The 20,215-nt window shown below is 33.2% G+C and overlaps 1 protein-coding gene across 5 annotated transcripts in view; it reads left to right on the forward strand.

The window, feature by feature from the left end:
* The window catches only part of kcnt2a (potassium channel, subfamily T, member 2a), a 55,858-nt gene that overhangs the window by 27,214 nt on the left and 8,429 nt on the right, over positions 1–20,215 (forward strand). For 3 of the 5 annotated variants that reach the window (XM_015355533.2, XM_015355534.2, XM_069194148.1), the window contains 15 exons: positions 1,933–2,113; positions 2,525–2,689; positions 3,075–3,211; positions 4,581–4,644; positions 9,164–9,272; positions 9,500–9,608; positions 9,877–10,026; positions 10,791–11,020; positions 11,598–11,811; positions 12,516–12,621; positions 12,911–13,083; positions 14,685–14,756; positions 16,049–16,183; positions 18,079–18,190; positions 19,914–20,015. In XM_015355533.2, coding sequence (XP_015211019.2) covers positions 1,933–2,113; positions 2,525–2,689; positions 3,075–3,211; positions 4,581–4,644; positions 9,164–9,272; positions 9,500–9,608; positions 9,877–10,026; positions 10,791–11,020; positions 11,598–11,811; positions 12,516–12,621; positions 12,911–13,083; positions 14,685–14,756; positions 16,049–16,183; positions 18,079–18,190; positions 19,914–20,015 — 2,059 coding nt within the window. The remainder of the gene's footprint in view (positions 1–1,932; positions 2,114–2,524; positions 2,690–3,074; positions 3,212–4,580; positions 4,645–9,163; positions 9,273–9,499; positions 9,609–9,876; positions 10,027–10,790; positions 11,021–11,597; positions 11,812–12,515; positions 12,622–12,910; positions 13,084–14,684; positions 14,757–16,048; positions 16,184–18,078; positions 18,191–19,913; positions 20,016–20,215) is intronic. The other 2 variants (XM_015355535.2, XM_015355536.2) reach the window with 1 other exon arrangement.

Below are 20,215 nucleotides of genomic sequence, written 5' to 3' on the forward strand. Positions count from 1 at the left end.
TTAACAGGTTATCACTAGTTCCAGTATGTTATTTTAGAAGTACCTCAATCAATGTAAGGAGCTGCTTTTTTAACTTGATTTTTATTCACAAAATATGTTTATTAGTTTTGATGTACATATTGTATATTATTGTACATTGAAAAAATGTTTTTAGCCATATTATGGGTGATTTGTTGCAATCACACACCAGAAAGATTAACAAAAAAGGCGTGCTTTAAACATCTCTAAAAGCCCTGGCCATAATAAAGAATTTTGATTCGAGTCTGGATCAATCTTGAACTATGATCAATCTTGAGCTTGAAGTTTCCAGCTTTCATCTATTTAAAATCTTAATTTTGAACCTTTAACAGAGCAATGATATTTATCATGCAATGTGTACAAATGCAGGCACTGATGTATGATGTGCTTCATCAAAACAGTATATACTGTAACAGACTTTTCAAATGCTAAAGACAAAGAAAATTTAGGTTTTAACACTTACAGTATTCCATGTTTCTATATGCAATTTAATATTTGGGGTCAAGTTTGCAAAATACTGTTTAAGACTGAATAAGATGGATAGACAGTATACAGTATGTGTTTTGAGAACTACAGTATAACATTGTGCCACTATGATACTACCTCAATATCCAAAAATGCAACAAGTCAGTTGAATCTGAAGGCATAATTTCCATTTTGGCACCCATTAGTTATTCTCACCTGGAGTTCATAATCTTTATTTGATAACTGCAGATACTTTAGTGTATGGTGTCTGATTGTCAAAATATGCAAGCAAATAACCTTTTTAAAAACATATGGAAAGTTAGTAAGCTATTTGGTCGATGTAGATTATTTGGTTGCTAGTACCTGATTGATCTGCCGATCTCTTGAAATCAATCAGGGTATCAGCTTTGACAGATATTATCCTAGAAACCTTTAGTCATGGCCTCCTAGCACTCACTAAAGCAATGAAGACAAGCCTGGTTACACACACTGTATTTAACATAGGAAGTATAGCCTCCGGTTCAATAGATAGTATTATTGATTTTCATTAATCATTTCACAATTAACTAATTTGGACTGGGTCTTCTGCTCAGCCTCTAGACATTGTGTTTTTCTCAACATGCTATTTATGGTGCAATTGCTTTTTAATAGCTAATGATATACTGAAAGGCATTAAAACACAAATGCTATTGGTTCTACTATTTACTAGTTGTTTTCTAAATTTAATCAAAAAGTTAACAGCCCACTTTGTGAGCCATTCTTCTTAAAAAAAGTACATTTTTGTATTGTACATCTTAGTGTATTACTCATAGAAAAATCTTCACATTCAACTGTACTATTCAAATATGGCACTAGAAGTTGTGCTTATGCATTGTGCTTCAAGTATTATTTAATGAACACTAGATAAAAATCATGTAGAGTATTTAAAGACACTTAGTGTACAATATAGCTTATAAATATATTTTTAGTTTGTTTAAAAAATAAAGTCCTGCAAATAAATTATATCCACTGAAATATTGTGTCAGTTAGCCTAAACCAATATTCCTGTAAACCACAGGTCTTCTTTTATATGTGGGTGGATAAACATATTTATCTTTGGTAATCATTGAACAAAATCAATTGAGTTACCAAATTCTTGCTTATCTTTCTCAATTTTGCATGACCAGCGGTTCATAAAACTAATATTGGCATATTGACACTGCACTGAACTCTGTCCTTCTGCTGCAGCATGCCCACCAAAGGCTATTTAGAAATACATCCTGATATAAGTTACTTTAGAGTGACTTACAGTATATGGCAAACCTTCTTTACATGTAAACCAGCACTGTATATCTGCAAATACTGCTTTAAGGCTTGGCTTGTTTCTTCCCTATTTATGGACAATATAATGTACTGTATGTAAGCAAAATGACCTTGTCTTTCTTTTTTTTCTTTTTTTTTCATTTTTAGCATATGTGGGATTCAACATTTAGAGCGGGCAGGAAACAAGTTGACATTATTTGACTCTTTGTACTTCTGCATTGTGACATTCTCCACAGTGGGGTTTGGCGATGTCACTCCAAATATCTGGCCTTCAAAACTGTTAGTTGTTATTATGATCTGTGTTGCCCTCGTCGTACTGCCAATTCAGGTAAGTGAGAACGTGAAAAAGAGCTATGTAAAATATTAGCCTCACAAAATCAGTTGGTCCTAGGGACCGAAATCTCTGCATCACAATTGTTAGAACACCACTGTAAATCAAAATAAAATAATAAAAACTTAAAAAAGGTTTTATAGTTTAATTTAGGTTTATATTCTGATATTCAACATTAATTCAACACAGCAGATACATAAATGCCAGATACACAGCCCGGTTTCCTAACTTAATGTTTCATAAACTTACAATAATAGTTCCTTCCCATGCATTTCATATATTTGAAAGGGCTTATGTGAGCTGTAGGTTGACAAGAAGTCTAAAATAATGGTTAAACAAGAGAAATTAATAAAACAGTACTTAGAATATTACTTCTAACAGAGGTTCTTTCATCATTTTATTTTACAGTTTGAACAGCTTGCTTATTTATGGATGGAAAGACAAAAATCTGGTGGAAACTATAGCCGTCACCGAGCACAAACAGAAAAACACATTGTGTTGTGTGTTAGCTCCCTGAAGATTGATTTATTAATGGACTTTCTGAATGAATTCTATGCCCATCCTAGATTACAGGTATGACCTTTAGCTGCTGTTACATTAAAACTTGAGCTCACATTCTCAATTTTATTGCACTGGCCTATACCATCAATCAATCAATCAATTTAATTGCGTTCTTGTATGGAAATACTATAGAATGATTGAACATCTTTTAGAGTTGTTTGAATCTGACATTAAATGGGCATTAAATGGGCAAATGACCTAAAAATATTGCTAGAGCATCAGATGGATCAGTTTTAGAGGTGGGTATTGTTTACAGGAGTCTTCTGTGAAAAAAAAAAGGTTCTAATTCTTCTAATTGGAAAATAAGGTTCTAATTATCTCAAACACAACCAGCAATGTTAGAACAATTTTGAGAACCATGAAATCAATCCTGTTGATTTGTGGTACCGACTTTCAGGACTATTATGTAGTAATACTTTGCCCAACTGAAATGGATGTTCAAGTCCGGAGGGTTTTGCAGATTCCCATGTGGTCCCAAAGAGTTATTTATCTCCAAGGATCAGCACTGAAAGACCAAGACTTACTAAGAGCAAAGTGAGTGACTATTCAGCTTTTATTTATTATGCAGTATCATTAGTGGCTTTTAATGGAAAACCAAATTGCAGCTTCTTTTTAAAATTCAGTTATTACTCCTACACAGTTCCAGAAACTGATTCAATACACACTGAGTCTAATTTAATAAGTTCCCTATAGTTATAAATTGGAACAATCAAATTATGGTTAGCAACAATGGATCAAAGCTAGAAAACGAGTGTAAAGGATTTGCTAGCTTTAAAGAACACAATTACTTCAATTAATTCAATTTTATTTACTGGTAGTAATCCTTGTTAGTATTCTGATCATTTAAGGCATACCATTATTCTTGTGCAAGATATACTGTACTGTATATATATGGAAAGAAAATTGTATTTTATGAATTAACATGAAATGCAAATATGAACAGGAGTTTTGATTGTCTTGTTGCACTTCTGCATGTCATTGTTCTCATTATAACCAAATATCACATATGCGTTTTTCTGCTTTGTCTGCTTGCATATTTGGGTTAGCTTAAAAAGAATGCTTTTTATATAATCTGTCCTCAGTATGTATTTTATGTTAGTTACAGCTGCTGTTTCTTAGTGTATTTCTCTGCTTTGGCTTGCGAAAATACCCTAATAGACCTACTGTAATAATTAACCTGCTAACAACACAAAAAACAAACTTTAAGCACGTAGTCATTCCAACCCTTTCAATACATACATTTAAAATGGAAGAAAAATTATTGTTAACTCTGTGGATCTGACTGGTGTCTATCACTAGAAAATGACACCATAATAACTCATTAGGTATCACAGTCTGTGGCTACATTAAGGATTAGAATTCTGTACAGATTTAAAGCATGTGCATATATTGTTTTTTAAATGACTTAGATAACATACATATAGAAAGAATCTAAAAAGCAATTAAAAATCTTGGTATCCATAATTGTGAACAAAACAAAAAAAAAATGGATAATGTACAGTAGCCTTACTTAGAACAAGTACAAATCATGTAATTCACTGCCATCTGCTGTCTAACACCCAATAGTACATCCTTACAGTACATGTTTTCAAGGATCATGTTTGATTATTTTTATTTTTCAATTTTTAAATGTTCATGCCTTTAAAGTAATTAACAAAGAGGTTAAGTTAAGATTCAGATATAACACAATAAAACTCTTCAGGGCAGTTATATTTTTAACTATATTTTTAATGCAGTTTTATCTGCATTAATGCTTTTGAAATAATTGTACTGGAAAAAAAACATTTAGTTCTTGAACTTCAAAACATTCAGATATTTCATTTGGCACTATTGTTTGTTTGTGATGCCTAAATTTATGATAATAAAAACATTACATTTCATTGTATTTTTTATTTTTTTCCAGAATGGACAATGCAGAGGCTTGTTTTATTTTAAGTTGTCGATGTGAAGTTGATCGGACTGCTGCTGTAAGTAGATTAAAACAGCATGAATAATAGCATGAATTTCACGATTTACAGATATGCTCATTTTAAGAAAACACAAATACGACTCACATTTTCTTTGTGTTTGGAAAAACAACACCTTGAGGAATCCAGCTTAGCAAATTGGACAAACTATTATTAGGCAGGTAATTACTTTATAAAATGTGACCTTTTCACAATCATGTGTAAAAATAGAAAGAGACCTTTGGTTCAACTGTATTGTTTAAACAGTTATATGTAAACAGTTATATTTACAGAACATATGAAAGAATTATTGTAAGAAAAAGAGGATATTAGATTTCTTTGGCCACTAGTTTAAGATCATGTTTAATGAAAGGATCTGATCATTTTTACTATATTTCAATTCTAATATAATGGTTAAGTGCTGATATAATTTAGTATTGTGGCTTCAGCAATATTTAAATTTAAGCATTCTTATCACACTTTAACAATTTAAGCGTTCTTATCACAAAAACTGAATTCTTATCACACAGTCTTTTTAAATTAAAACATTTATGTTGTGTAGGGTGTTATCTCAATTAATTTACGATACATAATGCTTTGCTCACTGAGGGTAACTCAAAATAATTTTGACTTTACCTAATAAATACATTATTCCTCATTCCTCAAGTTTATTAATATCCTCACTAAGAGAAAATAAGAGCAGCTATATAGAGCAGATAAGGAAATTTCTTTAGCAAACAATTATTGGTTTTTCCATCACATTTTAAGGTGGCATTATAAAATGTTTTTAAGACACTATGCTAACCATTAACAATTAAATAGTTAATACTTCCCACCACAGAAATTGAGATAGGCTGCTTTATGTAATAAGATAATCATATTTCATCATGTAGACCTTCTTGTACATTGTACCAAAATAATTTCCTTATTAGAATTAATTCCAGGATATGAATTCTAGCAACCAGGTCTGTGATCCTTCACTATGAAAATAAATCACGTTAGCAGTATGAAGGCAGAATAAAGCTCATTGACTTATATGAATCAGTCTTTTCATAGCTCATGTACTTCTGTTATGTCTTTTTATCAGCTAAAACAAAATGGTACGGTACTTGTAAACTAGAAATTGTTTTGTTTTTATGGTGCGTTATGAGAAGCAGGCAAAGATAAATAATGTAATGTTAGTATGTTCATTCGGTAAAGCTTTCATACCTTTTACAACGTTAAAACAAAAAATAAACATGCAACAAAAATGCAAATGTAAGGTTAATCCATATAAAAAAATGAATGTATGGTTTAGGTTACAATGAAAAAAAACATAAGTACTGTAGGTTTTTTATTTTATTGGAATCATTGTAAACTTGATTTTAAAATACAGTACATGCGTCTATTTTTCTGATAGGGTGCACACAAATAGGAATGTAGAAAACTTTAATATTGCACACCAGCAAATACTCTATAATTATCATATTATAGATATATATATCATAATTATACGGAGCAGTGCAGAATAATGGTTAGACCCCTGACTTTATGTTGTAAAGTTGTAGATTCAGATCACAATTGGGGCACTGCTATTGTACTCTTGATCAAGGTACTTCACATATACAAAATGCAGTAAAAATGATAGGAATTATATAAATGGGTACAAATGCATGTCACATTGGATAGCAACATCAGCCTATAAACATAATAATAATTGCCTGTATTATAAAATGCAGATGTCTATAGTAGAGACACATTGCAGCATACAGTGTCATTCTGTAATGTAACATACTGTACATTTGTTTCATACATTTCAGTAACAATAACATGGGAAGCATCTATGCTTTTTTCCTTAAATGAAAAGGAAATGGCTTATATATTACATTAATACAGTATTTCACTCTCATACATACCAAAGCAAAAAAACAGACATCATGCCTCAGGCAGAGCAAAGACAAGGTTGTGCATTAAACAGTATTAGCACATAAGAGGCAGGAGTGCTGCACTTATTACAGGCACTTCAGGCATTACATGCACAAAGCAAATCTCCGTGGTCTGGTGTAAGTCTTGTAGAACTGACTGATTTAGCCATCCATAAAAAACAAAACTCAATAGATCTGTAGCCCTGTAGATAGATAGATATATATATTATACTCTATATAATTTACAATACACTACATAGGTCTTATATTAAATCTAACATTATGGAAGTGATAATTAGAAATAAGTGAGAAGAACATCTGTATGACAGTTGGAAAATATTTAATATTAAATATAGACTTAGATACAGGTAAGTCTTGCTTAATAAATGCATTAGCATTATTTGAATAAACAGTATAGCCTATAACAGTGCATTTAGATTCTCAAAAGGATAGCAGTGGCTGTATAAAGTACTACATATGTCTTTGGATTGAGTATATGTATCGAAAATAAATTGGTCTGACATAATTAGTGTACCACAGGGCTCTATATTAAAACCACTACTATTGTTTATTTTTATTAATGATGTAAATCACTGATATTTGCTCTTGATTTAAGAGGACCTCTGAGTCTTCATATTTTCATTCAAGTCATACTAATGTTAATTAAATCAATTGTTCACATAATTTTGCTACTGTTTCTAGGTTTGTACTCTTCCAGGATTGTAAATTACCTATAGAAATCTGTTGGACTCTGACAATCCAACAATCTAAGAAGGTTCTCAGATTAAAATAGGATTAAAATCAGCAAAAAATGTAGAAGTTGCAAAGGATATTCAAACACATTTCTATAAAATTTAACACTTTGCAAACACCTGGAAGATGACAAATGAATATTAAAAGGTTTTAATTCAATTAAGCACACAGGATTATTGTATAAGCTACTCCAAGGTGTCCTAAAAGAATAAGTATGCAGTGAAAAGAAGCAGAAACATAAGATAATTCTTCACTAGGGCCATAGAGTACAGTACACTTCAATCTCTCCATTAATGCATTAGACACAATGATGATGACCTGGTCCTACTGCCACTAACAGAGTGGGAGCATCAGCAGAGTGTTACGCTACTTGCCAGATGGATTTTAGGACCCTATGTGTACAGTAGCTGATCGAAAAATAAAGGCGGTGAGGAGAAGAAAAGAGAATCCAAGCATACTTATCTGAATTGTAGAACAAAGGTCGTGGTCAGAGACAGGTTCGAAGGTCTGGAAGTCTAAGGTTCAGGAGTCAGGAAAATAGCAAGGTAGTCCCGGGGACGAAAAAGTGAGCTCCACTAGGTGAAAACCAATACTGAGCGTTGAGGTTTAGGTGATGTTGAGGTGAAGTAATCGGGTTGTGGCAATGGAATGACAATCTGGTTGGTTGATTAATTAGTATGGCGGCGTTTGTTGGAATTGGAAAGGGCTGGAGTCTGATTGGGAACAATCGTTTACGAGAGGTTGGATTCTGGTTGTGAGTAGCCGTGACAGAGAGCCTGTTACTGCTGAATCTCTATTGTTGACACCCAGAACAGTCCAGACATGATGAGAGTTTTAGTTTCCAGAAGACAGTCAGATCTCAATAAAACAGATCTGTGAACAATGTCACCTTAGGGTGCTGCTAAACTATGCTTACAGTATATAAATACGTATGCTGTACATATACAGTACTTTTAAAATTCTTTCAAGTCACAGAACTGCAGGGAAGGCACATAGTACAATTTAACTCCAACCAGACTGGCCGCATAACTGAAATGTATAACACAGACCTTAAAAACATGCATTGAAAATTGGAATATTGGAATGATATCAGGTATTTTGAGAAGAATCACAAAATTCACAACATTTTTTATACTTCCCAAAATGTTTCATGAACACCAAACAGAATTAAACAGCATAGAAATAAATTATTTATTTTATACAGTATACTGTACAGGTACATGTATTTACTGTGAAACATTAAAAACACAACCAATGCTAACGTTTTCAGTACAAAATTGTTGCATTTTTAATTCCTTTCACTTTATAGACATATGTAATATTACCCATCTGACCATAATTAGGAAGGTATTTATCCTGTGTGAGGCCTGGACTAGCTCCAGAAGTATAGGAGGAAGGGTGGGACTGGATGCATATGACTATATACCACCTGACTAAAGATGCCAGTTTATCAAAGGGCACGTACACTATATATATTGTATACTATAGATAGTGTAGTAAACTTACAAAATTAATCTCTTAGACACTAATACCATCACCTTGAAAGCCGCAGATTCCTGGACTTAATCATGTTATTGAAATACAGAATAATTAAAAAAATATTATTCTTTTTCCCTTAATACTGTATAGTCAAAATCATTATAACCTATTATTTCGCAATATGTTATGTCTGCAGTACTGAAGCATTTAAGTGAAAGTGTATACATTTGAACTAAAAAGGTAGGGTTGAGTATACTAAAATGTACAAAGGTGTGAGAAGCACTACTCATGCCTCTCTTGAGGCTTTCTTTGTGGTTTGTAAGATGACTTACAACATAATCATATCAATTCTGTATCTTAAACCACCTACTGTAAAATGCTTTTTTCTTATATTTACATTTCAGGATCACCAAACAATTTTAAGAGCCTGGGCTGTTAAGGATTTTGCTCCAAACTGTCCTTTATATGTTCAGATTTTGAAGCCAGAGAATAAATTTCATGTGAAATTTGCAGGTAACATCATATAGTCGAATAAGATATCTGAACTCAAAAGCCTCTTTAAATGATCTCTTAATGTAATGTACTGTACATTGTACTAAATTAATTGAGTACTCTATGATGTGTAATACTGGAAAATTAGTAATTATGTGTTCCCTGGTGTTCCCTGTCTTTATTGAGCTACTTATTACAATACTCAGTAACTATGAGATAAACAAAAGTCTTTTTTTACCTTAATATAGATCATGTTGTCTGTGAAGAGGAATTCAAGTATGCCATGCTGGCACTGAATTGTATTTGCCCAGCAACATCCACCTTGATTACCCTTCTTGTTCACTCTTCTAGAGGACAGTAAGTGTCAAGAGTTAAGGACATGTGGATAACCAAATATTTACATTTTACATATGAGATTTAAAACTCACACTGTAGCTATAATGTTTTGGGAATGAAGTTAAAGGCAATCCTTGTTTGTAGTTTTCACACCAGTTAATGAAGGCTATTCGTTTAGCTATACTGTAGTTCTTTGGAAACTTTTATGTACCGTATATGTGAAGAAGTGGTATCAAACTAAAGATTAATCTTCATTCCCATAAATGTATTTATTTATTGTTTTTTGCAGAGAAGGCCAGCAATCACCAGAGCAGTGGCAGAAGATGTACGGCAAATGCTCAGGGAATGAGGTCTACCACATTGTATTGGAACAGAGCATCTTTTTCTCAGAATATGAGGGAAAGAGCTTTACATATGCCTCTTTCCATGCACACAAGAAGTGAGTATTTGTGAAAAAGCAGCTTGCCTGAACAGGATCCTATACACAACTGCTTAAAACCAAAATCATTCATTTTAAACCAAAGCACTAAAAATATCACTATCTACAAATGTAATTAAAACCATGTAAGACATTAGGTTTACAAGAAGTATTCATCATTAAAGTCATTAAAGTAATTGAAAAATATACTGTAAAGTCAATGCATCATATTGTAAAGTATATTGGACCATATTTAAAAAAAATACCACTGCACTGAATTTACAAGGCTTGTGTCTTTTTTCTAATAAGAAAACCATATGTGAAATACAGATATCCTACAGCAGTTTTATGAGGATGATCATTTCAGAGCCCATACAGGGAAGGTATACCTTCCTTTTTCATGTAGAGAAATCAGGGGTTGTCTGCTATTTTAAAAAGCAAAATCAGAGTAGGTTTAGCAAAGCAGTACACGCTGTTTAACAAAGACCCACAGCTGGGTTGGTGCTTGGTTTCTGGGTTAATTGTGTCATGTCTGAAGCAGTTCCTCATCTCAATGTCTCAATGTTGTAATGTCTGCACTGAAACTGCTCATCATTTTCTCTGAGTGAACCACGTTTCAAGGTCATCATTAGCATGTTGTTTTCCTGCTCTCCCTGTTCTGTTAAAGATTTGAAGCCAACTACATATCCAGAGAAAACAGATTTGTTACATTTTTCCAAGTGGATATACAGCATACTGTATATATACTGTAGATACTGGCTATACTGTATATTTGTAATCTCTAGGTATGGCGTGTGTTTAATTGGTGTGCGAAGAGAAGATAATAAGAACATCTGGTTAAATCCAGGACCTCAATACATAATGAGTTCCAACGACACATGCTTTTACATTAACATCACCAAGGAGGAAAACTCAACTTTTAAAAATCAACAAGAGGAAATGAAAAACAAGTCATTAAGATCAGGGTATCATGGGCCTTCTAGACTACCTGTACACAGTATTATTGCTAGCATGGGTAAGTGAACTATATGTCTTCAGTAATAAGAATCTTACGCTGTGATTATAATAATTAGAAAAGTCACTGAGCAAGAATTTTCTATCACATGTTTTATTCATACACTTATTCTAGTTAGGAAGTAGATTTCATCAAGGCTAATAATTCAGTGTCTGACTCATATCAAATAAATTGATGAACAACAATCTCAGGTCCTAAACAAAAAAAGGTTGTCTGTATAACTTTCTAAAACTTATTTTTAAAGACAATCCTTTTCAAAAGGTACTACTTGTACTCATGGAATAAGTAGTTTGAGTCTGAGATCTGAACTTAAAATTGTATTTACCAAAGGAATAAAAAGTAACATATTACATCTTTTTTTACAAGTGGTATTTATTCTATCCAATACTTTGAATTGGCTTTCAAAAAGCCCTGTTGAAATCTTTATTTTATATTGTATGTCTTTAAACATCAAATTTTCAAAAGGTGATTTGTTAAATCTTGGTAGCTTAAATGTCCTGATATTTACACAATGAACAATAAGTATCCAACAACAAATTTCTATATACTGTATATATTTTTAATGTTTTTATTTAAGGCACAGTTGCAATAGATCTACAAGACACAGGATGCAGATCCTCCACAGGCCCAAACCTGTCTCTTCCTGCTGAAGGATCTAAAGGGAACAGGAGGCCCAGCATTGCTCCTGTGTTAGAAGTAGCAGATTCATCATTCATTCAGACATGTGACCTACTCGGTGATCAGTCAGAAGACGAAGTAATCCTTTCTGACTGTGAAGGATCACTAGAGGAGTAAGTTTATGTGTTTATAGTTGGTGTGAAGTTTTGAAGATATTGCCGTCACAAATATTCCTGAAGTTACAATCTTATATGCTCTTAATAGCTTTATCCCAGCACTGATCTTGACTCACTCTTTCCTTTTCATTTCTCTTTATTTGCTATCACACACAGGTGCTATTAAAGAGAAGTGTGAATAGTTCTGAATTATATTTCCAATCAAAGTGTTTTGGGTAGCAAATGTGCCTGCTCACATATTTCCTAAATAGAACAGGGCTATACTGTTCTATTTAGGAACATTGAAAAATATGTCAATACTGTAAAACTACAATATACTGTATTGACCTGATCATAGAGGTCATATACGTATTAATGGACCACATGTGGCACATCTTGTATTGCAGCTTATGCACTGCTTCGAAGCTCCGCATACCATATCTGTGTCACAAAGAAATATATCACAAAAAGTACAGAAAATATTAAAGGATAAATAGAGTATTGTATTCTACATGACTCTGCTTGAAAATCTATTTGAAATACTTGTGTAGTATTCAGAATATGCATTTGTAATAAAACATTCAGATCCATACCTTTCCTAAACTAATTTCTCTGGGACATCCTACTAAAATGAGTTAAATATCCATTTTAATTATGCATTTTTTACAATTTAACAAGAAAATGTTTATAACTACTTTCTGTGTAACATTGTCTGTTTTAAGGTATATCAAAGGATATCCTCCAAATTCACCTTATATTGGGAGCTCTCCAACATTTTGTCACCTTGTTCAAGAAAAGGTGCCATTTTGTTGCTTGAGGCTTGATAAGGTACAGTAACTGTTATGCCAAATATGTCATAGTCCCCTTCAGCACTGTCTATATAGAAATAAGTCTAGGATCCTGACTGTAGGGATACTGGTAAATGTCAAAACATGATTAAATAAATAAAATCGATTAATTCACGTAAAATAATTACAGCTAAAGCTGAATCTACTTGCATGACTTCAACAATTTGCCATTAAAACGGCTTATACTGTAGATTTCAGAAAACAATATTACAGAATGTCATGCAATAAAAAGGTTATGTCAGCTAACTAATACATTTGTTTGTTTTTAGGGGTGCCAACATAACTATTATGAAGACGCCAAAGCATATGGCTTTAAAAATAAACTGATTATAGTTTCTGCTGAGACTGCTGGTAATGGATTGTACAACTTCATTGTTCCCCTAAGGGCTTATTACAGACCAAAGAAAGAGCTTAATCCTATTGTTGTGCTCTTGGATAACCCGTAAGTACCTTCATATCTGTAGGATAATGCCATTTTTGCAGTTCTAAATATACTTAATCTTTTTGAAATCGTACGTGTTTGGTGAATTGTGTATGGATTGTAGATCAAGCAGTTTTTTATTCTGTTACTTAAAAAATAATGACTTGTACATTGTTTTTTATTACGCTTTACCTTTTATTATGCTTACCTTTTTAGGACCAGTAATGTTTTAATTAAGTAATTATAAGAAGGATTGAACTGATCCTCAGCTGGAAATAGCACTTTTAGATTGACTAGAAAATTATTAAAATAACAAAATTAATTAAACCAGATAATTAATAAAATGAAATACTTGTTATCAAATAAATGAAGGGGGAAGGCTAGAGTAATGGCTGTGGACTTACTGGCATACAGTGGATTATCATGAGCTCCCTGCATGCATAATACCGTAGGGCAATTTAGCCAAATGGTCAGTAAATGCAGCTGTGTAATTATAAAAATAATTAATTAATAATTGCTTACACTTATATAGCATTTTTCTGGACACTCCACTCAAAGCACTTTACAAGTAATGGGGACTCCCCTCCACCACCAACAATATGCAGCATCCAACTGGATGATGCGATGGCAGCCATAGTGCACCAGAACACTCACCACACATCAGCCGTTAGTGGGGAGGAGAACAGAGTAATGAAAGCAATTCATAGATGGGGATTATTAGGAGGCCATGATTGGTAAGGGCCAATGGGAAATTTGGCCGGGATGCAGGGATTACACCCATACTCTTTTCGAGAAATGCCCTGGGATTTTTAATGACCACTGAAAGTCAGGACCTCAGTTTTACGTCTCATCTGAAGGACAGTGCCCTCTTTTTTTTACAGTATAGTGTCCCCATCACTATACTGGGGCATTAGGACCCACATAGACCGCAGAGTGAGCTCCACCTGCTGGCCCCACTAACACCCCTTCCAGCAGAAACCTTAGTTTTTCCCAGGAGGTCTCCTATCCAGGTACTAACCAGGCTTACACCTTAGCTTCAGTGGGTTGCCAGTAATGCGTTGCAGTGTGATATGGCTGCTGACAATTTGGTATTTTATTTTGGGGGATTAAACTGTAGAGTATTATATACTCAGTTTGCTTAACATAACAGAAAATGGGGAAAGTTCATTTGGCTTTGATGGACTAGTAATACAGTATAGCTTAAATTGCTTTAAAAGCAAATGCTTATTCAGAAAAATAAGTTGAAAAAAGTTTTATTTGCACATATGTTTGTTCACGTGTTGGAATTTATTATGAGACAGAAGTATGGCAAATGGAAATATAACAATTTTCACCAGGTAAGGTTTTGTAACATTGATACCATGGTAAAGGTATGAGCATCAGAAAAAAAACATTTTTAGTTTAAAACATTATGCTGTAAATTTAGAGTTAAATAAAAATATGAAAACCATCATCATCTTTCAGTGCAACTTCAAATACAGTATAATTGATAATTTTATCAAATATTTATTAATTATTATGTATGTCTTAAGAACTCAACATACCCTTATTCTTTATTTTTTCTTATTTTAACGAATCAAAACAGAAATAAGATCAGTTATCTCTATCTGCCCATTTTCTAGGCCAGATACACATTTTCTTGAAGCAATCTGTTGGTTTCCAATGGTTTACTACATGGTTGGCTCAATTGATAAGTATGTTCAAATTCAAAGCATGAGATCATTTGCAGTTGTTTTGCATGATTTGTGTTTAAAAGGCCTTCAAATTAGTGTTTTTTAGTTCAGACGGAATGGTTTTGGATTTTCGTCTTTAGTCTGATTTTGTGGTACTCTACTTTTTTGTGACAACTCCGAATTTTCACGTTGCATGGTGTCTTTTAGCATGTTGTGTTTTTGTGTTTCATATTGACTTGATTTATTTAATAGCATTATATGTATTATATTATTTCTTTGCGAATTTAGGCAGATGCCTAAAAGGAAACAGGAAAAGGTATCCCAATGTTAAAAAATGGATGCAATGTTGATCAAATTTAATAATGTCATAATATCATATTATTTATTAATATCATGAACATCTTAACTCAAAAGAGACATTATATTTTATATGAGATTAGGTGAGGATTATGGCAAGTACATTAAATTTACTCTCTTTTTAGCAATTTTGTTTAATGCATAAACAAGCAACTTATGTTCATATTTAATGTGCTAAACTACTTCAGCATAATTGTATTCATAATAACAATGATTGCACACAGTAAATACAACTCTAAAAGCTATACAGATAGTTGTCTTTTTACACAACAGGTTATAATAGTGTCTTTGCTACATGTATATCAAGAAGCAGTGCTTTGGCATCTTTGCAAACTTACACTTGTGCAGAAGCCAGATGGGTGAAGCATGGCAGCCATTAAAAACCAGCAGCCACACTACCTAGAAGATCAGATGGAGAATCGAAAAACTGCTTCACATAAATATTTTATTCCATAAAATGGAAACTTTGGGTACATGTAGGCCAGATCTTGGACTAGAATTTAGACAAGACTTTGGGCCCAGGCACAAAATCTTTTTAGTTGGAAATTCTGGTCCAGAAGAAAGAACCACCTACTGGTCTACACATACCACTTACAGCAGCAACCTTGCTTGGTTTCTGAGATTTGACAAGATTACACTACAAGGTGATAATGCTACTGACAACATTGGAAATGGCAAATAAAAAGCAATGCTTCATACAACTGTTAAAATGTGCCATATTACTTTCTGCAGATTCTGTGTTGGATATTATTACACTCAATAGTATGGTATTGAATCATTTCTCACATTTCCTTTAAACAGATTAATTCTTGTCTTCTCTGAGGATATCAAATAATAGAATCCTGTATCATTCTTTGTGGGTTTCCAGGAAAACATGGGTGCATGTAATAGCTGCAGAAGTTTGCCTTTATTGCTATGTGCTGTTTTTAGATAAACCCGGTCATGTTTTATCAAAGTCTAGATGATTTGCTTCGTTGTGGAGTTTCTTTTGCTGCCAACATGGTAGTGGTGGATAAGGAGAGCACCATGAGTGCAGAGGAAGATTACATGGCTGATGCTAAAACCATTGTGAATGTTCAGACACTGTTCAGGTAAGAAAATCAATAAAATGTCAGAGCAGAAAGTTAAAAAAGTTAAAGTTTTTAAATTTATGGAAGTCCATGATAAAGCCAGCAAACTCTCACCTTACACCTTGCTTTTTGGTATAGTTGGTACTGTATCTAGGTAGATGTGTACAGTATATACTGTAAGCTTTCTTCTTTGTTGGTGTTAGTGCACTGTCTGGATCATCCTGACAGAAAATCAGAAAGTAGATACATTAAAAATAATCACATTCATATAGTTATTTCTTACAAGATATAAAAAATTGAATTGATTTGAAATGGCAATAACCAATTTTTAAAGGAAGCTATGGAGGATGTATACAGTATATGCAGTATATGAAGAAGTACAGTACATAAATACAACTACCCTGTGCTGAACCTGAGTTTCCATGGCAACAGAGAACCAGACCCAATAATGAATTTAACCCTTGAGATACTGAAGAAAAGACTTAATGGTTTCATTGTTAATGTGCTAATGTACTTTGAAAACATTTTAAACTGAAACTACTTTAATAGTTCTGTACTTGCTATACTCTACAATGGAAGAGGTTCTAACAAGATAATACCTTGTCACCTTTGTAAAAATCTAGTTGTCTGAGAACTATAAAAATATTTAGTAAAAAACAGTAAATGCTCTCTGTCATTTTGAGCAACTTAATCAGCCCAGTTTGTATTTTAACATTTGAAATTTTAATTGATGATGAGTCTACAAAAAACAGTTCATTTCTGAAATAAATACTGAAGAAAATGTGAGTGTAAACATCTGACTTATTTTGAACAGCAGATGGCAATATTGGTTTGTAACAATAAATGAACAGCTATGTAGAAAGCAATAAATCATCCAGACTTAAGTACTCAGGCAAAGGACATTCAGCAGACCCTCTAAAACAGGAAACCATTTCATCTTACCTGTTATTCTTTTTATGTTTTCCAGTTTTATCTTTAAGGACATCTCACTTCATTGCTCATATGGTTTCAGCATTTTTGAGGAACCATATTATTTATATTTCAAATGTTTGGACCTCTTTTGCACTATTATTTGAAGGAAAAGGTCTGAATGTACTATTTTATTATACAAATAAAAAGGCTTCTTTGGCATTTGCAAGACACTCTTCAAGTTTTTTTCATTTGTATTTTAAAGCAGTTTTTAATATTAATAATAATATTATAATGTATCCAGTAAATCAGGTATGCAACTGTTAATATTTATGATTTTAGCAAGAGACTTCCATGTACATTAGCAGAAATCTAAATATTTAATTGTGATTAATTGTATGGCCATGTCCTTTGTTTCCAACACTTAAAACAACAACCCATCTATACAGTTTATAACACAAGCTGAAATTCAATTTTCAATGTTTTCTTTTCATCTGCCATGTTTCTATGTGAAACAAGTATATTAAACTTTGACTTTGAATATAACCTCATTTTTTTCAGAGGAAATTCGTTAACGGCAGATAAATGATATCTTTGATTTTAAAATGTTTTGCTGCTACTGTTGTTCACTGTGGAAAATATGAATTCCTTTTATCCAAGATTAAATAAATGTGCAAACCTGACCTTTTGGAATATTAATTACATTTGCAAACATGTAAAGGGAAGAATAAGGAATAACAAACAAAATCTGAGAAGCTTTTAATGTAGTATGGATATGTACTGTATCTAGCTCTAGGAACAATGATTTTGAGAAAATACTTATGTAACTCATCAATAAAGGAGTTGTTTTTTTTTCAGCATAGGAAACTAATGTCAATAATGTTTTACTAGTGGCAGCATATTGCTGTATCTTAAAAGTCCGTTCATTTATAAAGCAATTCTTTGTGTCTGAAATTGTTTATACTTTATTAATACTTTTGTATTAATTCACTGTGTGATTTATTCAGGCTGTTTTCAAGTCTAGGTATTATCACAGAATTGACTCATCCTGCAAACATGAGATTTATGCAATTCCGAGCCAAAGACTGTTACTCCTTGGCCCTTTCTAAACTTGAAAAGGTAAGACAAAACCAAGTATTTTTTACTTGTTCAGCTACACAAAAACAATCAGTGTGCCTATGTTTCAACACATTTTGTTGAGGTGTTAACAAAGTAGAGAGCCCAAAGAATTTTGGTGAGATGTATTTAATATGAAGTTGTATTCAGTATATCTCAGCATATTTTATTTTCTGAAACATTTCTTTCTATATTTACATTGCCCTCCAAATGCTATTACACCCCCAATTAAATATGAAGAATAAATATTAAATAACAGAAACAACTACAGATTGTATGTTTCTTGCACCCAAAGATTTTTGTTCTTAAAAATTCTGAAATTGTTAAACAGTAATCTTGATAGCATTGCAAAAAAGCAAAGTCATATTAAAGTCCAAAATTTACAGCTATTATCAATCCTTTCCATCCATTCATTTAACAAATCACCATGAACTGTAAAGATCAGATATCAAGCAGTTGCATAAGAGGCTTTTCCTTATTATTTTGTGTACTTGTTTATATATTTATCCTGAATATTTATCCTGAAAAGTTATTTAAATATTTATCCTGAAAAGTGGCAGAGCATATGTTCTTTTCTTAAGATCTAACCTACAAAATTGAAGCCTTTGTCATATAGTGTCCCTATATAATTATATAAATGTATACTCCCAGATGTCAAAATACAACAATTAAGGCTATGGGTTCCAGAAATCACATGTTGCATTTTGAATGCATTTCAGTCTATACTGTAGCACTTATAATAGTGCCAGTGGGTTCCAACAAGTAACAGGCAATGGATCTTGTATCAGTGATCTCTATTAAAGGGATTGAGTGTACAGTACAAGTTGTATCAACAAACAGCTTGGCACACAGACCTAAACTACAAACTCACTAACACGAGAAGACACGACCTGATACTATAGTAGTTAACTGACCCACCCTTCTTTAGGGAGAAAGCTCTGTGCAGCCACATACAGTGAGTGAACTACAAATAGAGCAGCTCCCACAAAAAGTAGGCTGTACAGGGCCTTCTGTCATGGTCTATTTCCATAGTTAGAGAGAACAGTGAAATCCCTTAGAACAGTTTTCATTGTTCTAAGTATTATAATAATAATAATAATTGCTTACACTTATATAGCGCTTTTCTGGACACTCCACTCAAAGCGCTTTTACAGGTAATGGGGACTCCCCTCCACCACCACCAATGTGCAGCATCCACCTGGATGATGCGACGGCAGCCACAGTGCGCCAGAACGCTCACCACACATCAGCTATCAGTGGGGAGGAGAGCAGAGTAATGAAGCCAACATTACACCCCTACTCTTTTCGAGAAACACCCTGGGATTTTTAATGACCACAGAGAGTCAGGACCTCGGTTTTACATCTCAGCCGAAGGATGGCGCCTGTTTACAGTATAGTGTCCCCGTCGCTATACTGGGGCATTAGGACCCACATAGACCGCAGGGTGAGCACCCACTGCTGTCCCCACTAACACCTCTTCCAGCAGCAACCATATTTCCAATACTTCGTAAAGCAATAAAACTCTACATTTTACATCACTATACAGTTGTTACACCATTAGAGTTACATATTAGAGTTCTATTGTTGTTTAAATGTTTATCTACTGTACTGCTGTTTTTTAGGGTCTAGTAATTTTCCAATAACACAAAGAGAACACCAGCAGGGGGCTGTATTGTTCTTCTCATTGTACTGCATACAGTTCATTATTGCTCCTTTCTTTTGTCAGAAAGAACGTGAGAAAGGTTCCAATTTGGCATTTATGTTCCGTTTGCCATTTGCTGCTGGAAGAGTATTCAGCATTAGCATGCTGGATACACTCCTGTACCAGGTAATGTATTCTGATTTTTCAAACTTATTTCAACAGCAGTCTATTAGCACCTGATTTACACGAATATACCCTGTAAATTGTAGCATTTTTCTGTGCATAATCTTAATATAATCTAACACATCCTGACTGTCAGTGAATATAAGGTGTTATATTTTATTACATATCACGTACAGGTTCAGATTACTACTTGCTTTAAAATA

This window comes from Lepisosteus oculatus, chromosome 9 (assembly GCF_040954835.1).
Source record: "Lepisosteus oculatus isolate fLepOcu1 chromosome 9, fLepOcu1.hap2, whole genome shotgun sequence".
Taxonomy (NCBI): Eukaryota; Metazoa; Chordata; class Actinopteri; order Semionotiformes; family Lepisosteidae; genus Lepisosteus; species Lepisosteus oculatus.